The sequence below is a fragment of the Corapipo altera genome, unplaced genomic scaffold, assembly GCF_003945725.1.
Source record: "Corapipo altera isolate COAL_440 unplaced genomic scaffold, ASM394572v1 47, whole genome shotgun sequence".
Lineage (NCBI taxonomy): Eukaryota > Metazoa > Chordata > Aves > Passeriformes > Pipridae > Corapipo > Corapipo altera.
The window spans coordinates 8,403,788-8,409,416 of NW_020884897.1; the positions used below are offsets into that span (position 1 = coordinate 8,403,788).

Sequence of the window (5,629 nt, forward strand, 5' to 3'; positions counted from 1 at the left end):
TTTCTGTCCTTGCTCCAGAGACTGAACTAACTTAGAGAAGCTCCACTACGATTTTTTTAAAATCTAAAACTAAATACCTATTCCTGCTGGTGTCACACATCTATTTTTTATTCCCAGTATTTCTTACGAGGAGGGGAGGACAGGTGGAAACTCCACCCCTGCCTGCACACTTAGGAGCAAGGCCAAAATTTTCTCCTGGTGCAGGTTTAGTGACTTCCTAAAAAAAAAGTGAAATAAAATCTCCGTGGGACTTATCCTCTCTCGTGTAACACACCCACGATGCCGTTTTCTACCATTGAGCAACCGGAGCTATTTTTCAAACCAGACTTAAAACTCTTCTTTAGTGCCCACTGCCACCGATTTTCTCCCTTGGGATTATAAATCACCTGCCTCTATTAGTGTTGGTGGCCCAAAAAAAAAAAAAAATCTCCTCAAAGGTACGTAAACCAAAAAGGCTGGAAAAATAAAAGAAGGTTTGGAAGCAGGAACTCGCAGCATCCTGGTAGCATCCCCGGCACTCTCATCGCACTCATCCCCAGCCCCAATTTCTTCGGGCAGGTGAAGCCCTTGGTGCACCATGCCAGCGGCAGCTCCTCTCCTGGAGAATTTTGCCCCTTGCAGAATGTATCTTAAAGTAGCAGCTTTAAAAAAAAATATATAAAGTAAAATATTAAATACACCTCCTCTTGGTTTTATCTGGGAGCGCGTCCCCTGCAGAAGGAACGACCCTAAGGGTGAGTGAGGCTCTGCCCTTCCTCCCTCTCCTCCTGCCTGTAGAAAGCTATTTCGGAGCTCTTGTGCCCTTTGTCGCAGCAAGGCGGGTGATCGTTTTATTTTTGTCCAGCCCGTCCTAAAATCGTGGTACTGTCATTTCCCGGGGCTACCAAGCATTTTACAGGGTGCCCGGTTTCGTGGAGTGGCATCGGCAATATTCCATCCCCTCTTCCCGAGCTCCTGGGTTACGAGTTTTTCTAGCAGAGGTTTTCCAAACGCAGCCTGTCAGAGCATCACACCACCGGGTATTTAAAGTCTTGAAAAGGTGAAACCTGTTGACAGTACGTGAGATTAAAAAGATTTTCCTTTGCGTTTTCAGCTCCTTTTGAGCGGGAGGAGGAGTGCCCGAGAGGGGCTCGGTGCCGGCTGGCGCTCGTCCTCTCCTTCAGCTAGAAATGAATCCCCCAAAGTTTCCTCATTAAGTCAAAAGGCTGATGAAAAGCCTGGCTGCAAAACCACCTTTCTCATAAATCGCCACGAATTTCCCCCCCCACACACCCGTAAAGAGCTGAAACTACGAAATACTTCTAACTCCAACTCCAGTGCTCAGAAGTGCAGGCTAAGGACTGTATGAACATTTAGGGATATATATTCCCTAACAGCACTGCTCCATTGCAACGCCTGAGTGACACGGTTTGGATTTCATAATAAAGTGGGTTGTTTGGTTGGTTTTTTTAATTATTATTATTTAATGCAGTCCTCGAGAATTGAAACACACAAAATGCAGCGAGAATGTTCACAATGTTGAGAACACAGTCGTAAATAGAAACATTCATATTTCATCCGATTATAAATATTTGATACTGCAATTGTAAAATGCACATGTTTTATAAACTGGAGAGAAGAAAAAAAAAATCCTTTGCTTTCTTGCTAAAAGGCAAAGTCATTTAATCCTGGCTCCTAAGCAGCTGATGGTTATTCACAGAATTTAAAATTACAGGTTTTTATTTTATAGTTGGATTCTTTCTTTTTTTTCTTTTTTTTTTTTAATTTTATACTACTATGTACAATGTGTATCTATTAGAGCTGCAAAATAAAGAGGCTTTAAGGCAAAGCGAGAAGTTTTTCACCCCCTAAACAGTGTCGCAGGAGGGCCCGTTCCCGAGCAGCTGCCCACGCACACCCCGGCCCACGCAGGACACATCCCCCCTCCGGAGTGGGGAGAGGGACCCCTCGCTCCGGGAGAAACGGGTTAAACACAGCCCAGCGCCTCGAACCCCCGAAAAACTCCGATTAGAAGGGGGTGTCTGCGTGGGGAACGAGGGGGGGGAGCGTGGGGAGAAACACCCACTCACACGCTGCCGCGAAGCGTCGCGCCAGCGGGGACCGCGCTGGGAGGGGAAGGGAGAACTAAAAACGTTACTTTATTTAAGGAGGGGGGGGGGGGGCTAAAACGCTCCCAAATATTTCGGGGATGTGATGCCGGAGCGGAGCCGGGTCTCACCCCTCGGCCGCCCCCCGCGGAGGGGGAGCGGGGCCGGGAAGGAGCAGCATCCCGGAGCAGCTCCCGCTTTTCGCTTTTCGGAGATGGGGTTCCCAAAGTTTTCCCAACAAGTTGGAAGGGAGGGGGGAGGGGGGTGCTAAGCCCATCTCTATCCCTCATCCACGCCTGCAGCCTGCATTCCGCATCCATGGATGACCGTGAGTCTCGCTGGGAGTGATGAAGGGGTAGAGGCTCAGGAGAGGCCCCCGAGTGTGTTTTAAGAAGGTGTTTTCAGATTTGTCTCCCTATCGTCACTTATATTTTTTCTTCCTTTTAAAATTAAATTCTCCACGTCTATCCCCAAAGTCAGCCCCAGACACCCCAACTCCAAAAACATAAAAAAAAGAAGAAAAAAAATAAAATAAAACAAAAAAAAAAAAGAAAAGAAAAGAAAAAAAAGAAAAGGGGAGGGGTGGGGTGAAAAAAAAAGTTGGAACTCATAGAACAAATAGGAGAACTATTTATTCAGTTCACAGTCCTGTGAAATGCAGCAATAAAAATCTTTGGACTTCAGCAAAAGTTGTTTTTAATTCTTTTTTTTTTTTGAATTTCAAAAAACATTGTCCAATGTCCATTAAAACTGTGCTTAAGTCTATAAAAGGTAACTTAAGCATTAAAAAAAAAAAATCATAAAGATAGCATCTAAAATCTCCATACAACCGAAAAAAAAAAGCAAGCAAACAAACAAACCAAAGTCAACCAACCAGCCCAAATCCCCGAAATCAAAACCAACCAACCAAAAAAAAAAAAAAAATCAAAAAATATTTTATAATCAGATATCTTGGATTTTTACACCACCTTACCTGTAAATTATATATACATAGAATATTGCAGAATTATATCTAATACACAATATTTTCACTATTAATGCTGGTATAATCTTTATACACTGGCCCTTATGTTTCTTTTTATTTTTTTTAATTAAATTATTGCATTGTATAAACTTTGACTGCAAACGGCCCCCCTCCCCTGCCTCCCCCCTCCCTCCCTCGCCTCCCTCCCACCCCCCCCTTTCCCTTGGCTATTCACTGTCCGACTTGCCGTCTTTCGCCGTGGTGGAGTGGTTGTAGAGCCCCTGGGCCATGAGGTGCACTGCCAGGGAGTTCTTGCTGCCCGTCGCCTTCTTGATCTTGGCTCGTTTATTCTGGAACCAGATTTTGATCTGGGACTCGTTGAGCCCGAGCTCCTGGGCCAGGCTCTGCCGCCGCTGCTCCGTCAGGTACCGGTTCGTCTGGAACTCGGCCTTGAGTCTCTGCAGCTGCTCGGCGGTGAAGGCGGTGCGCGGCCGCTTGTCCTCCTTGTTGGGGTTCTTCTTCTTTGGTTTGCGGGAGCGGGGACCTACGGCCGGGAGAGGGGAGAAGCACCGACACCGCCACGCTCCGCTGCGGGCGGCCCCACGCCAGGCGCGGTTCCGCGAGGGGGGCACCCACGCTCCGACAACACCACCACCACCCCCGCCAAGAAAAATAAACCCGCTTTGTGCCTCCGCTGCCAGGGGGATGCTCTGGAGGCGGTAGAACGGGAGCCGCAGACCCCGGCGCCCCCGCAGCCTCCTGTGCCCACGCTCGCTGCCCGGCCGCCCCCCCCTTCCCCCCGTCCCCTTCTCCCCCAGCCACAAACACAGTTACCGACCCTCTGCATCCCGGGGATGGCCAGCAAGGAAAACTGCACCAGGAGCAGCCACATGGAGCCAAATTTTACACCCCGAAAAAATATGTTTGTTTGTTTTGGTTTTGTTTTTTGTTTTTTGGTTTTTTTTTAAGAAAACCTCTTTACTTTTTTTACTTATCTTTTAAATTTTTTTTTTGGTGGTTCGCGATAAAAATTCTGATGGAAATCCTCCTCCTCCAGTTTACTTAGGGAGAAGCATTCCGCCTCTCCGCTGCAGTGCCCATATGGCGCTGCACGGCCCGATCCGAATCGCCGGGATTATTCTCGGGAATATTATTCTCGGCAGCACAAGGAGCCTTTTCTGCCCGGGCCGAGCCTTTGTGAGGATGTATGTTAATTAAATATTAACAAAGGAGAGCACCGGAGAACAATGGAGTAAATTCCAATTCAGCTCTGAATATTACCTCCGAGTAAGAGTTTGTTTTCAGACATTACGAACTAATTTTCATCTCGTTTTACGATCTCTCCTTCAGCCGGCCGGCTCCCGGGTGAAAATCCTACCTCGCTGCTTTTGTAAGAGAAAGATCCATATTTTTTTTTCTTTTCCCTGGGAGCAGATCTCCTGCCTGGTGTTTCCCATGCCTTCCCCCAACGCTTTCTACTTCTTTTTAAACAGGGTTTTACCGATCTGCCGGGACCAACCCTGCTGTCCCCGCAGTAGCAGAAGGACATATTACCCCCGGCTTTATTTTTTAAATTTTCTTTCTTTCTTTTATTATTTTTTTACGATAATTTCAAGAGGTTCTGCCCAAGCCCTTGCCAAAGAAGTTCCTTGGCTCTCGGGAACGTCCCCCGGCCCCCACAGAGCTGACCTACAGCACATGGGGGGAAATCAAGAGAAAGAAACGAAACGGCGGCCGCTCCGAGGCCTCTTTTAGAGAAATAAACGACCGCGGCTTGTTTTTGGCGAAAAAAGACTAATCAAAACAAGGCGAGGCCTGTGGAAATGCCCTCTCCCTTTTCCAAAACACAGCGCGGGAGGGGGGGGAGGTTCCCGGCAGGGAGGAGAGCTCTCCGGGAGGATGAGCGGGGAGCCCAAAGCCAGAATTTTTTCCTCCCTCTTTGATAAAACTCGGCAGTTGGTGGGAAATGCCCCGAGCCCAGGCGGCCCCAGCTCTGCCGCGGCGGCGGGGAGGGAGGGACCCCCGTTCCCTCCTCGTCCCTCCGGTACCGCGCACCCCCGGCCACCCCTTCTTCTCCCCGCATTTTCAGGTCATTTTAAGCAACTCCTTCCCCCACCCACTCCCCTCCAAAATAAAAAAAAAAAAAGAAAAGAAAAGAAACAAAAAAGAAGAAAAAAGAAAATAAGAAGACGGAGCGGGAAAGGGGAGCGGGGTCTTTTCCACGCCGCTTCCCGGCCTCGAGGGCTGGCGGAGGCGGCCCGGGGAGCCCGGGGAGGGTGATACAGCGGTGGGGGAGCGGGGCCGCGACGAGGCAGCGCTTACCTGAGGAGGGCCGGTCCGAGTACCGCGTGCAGTACACCCAGGCGGGCCACAGCATGGGCTGGTTCCCGGCGTTGGAGCTGGCCTGGGAGCTATCCGAGTCCGAGCTCACCGACAGGTCGCCGCCGCTCAGCCCCCGCGCCTTCAGGGCCGCCTCCAGCGCCGCGGGGTCGCCCCCCTTCTTGGCGGCGCCGTGCAGGGCCAGCCCGGCGGGGCCGCCCTCCCCCCGGCCCGGCGAGCCCGCCCCGCCGCCGGGCAG

The 5,629-nt window shown here is 49.9% G+C and overlaps 1 protein-coding gene across 1 annotated transcript; it reads right to left on the reverse strand.

Annotated features, from left to right (window-relative positions):
- Window positions 1-1,434: 1,434 nt before the first annotated feature.
- On the reverse strand, window positions 1,435-5,629 carry EN2 (engrailed homeobox 2; the record flags this gene model as incomplete). Its single annotated transcript, XM_027648425.1, has 2 exons — window positions 1,435-3,595; window positions 5,374-5,629. Coding segments are annotated over 2 exons (573 nt in total), but the record flags the coding sequence as incomplete, so codon positions are not given.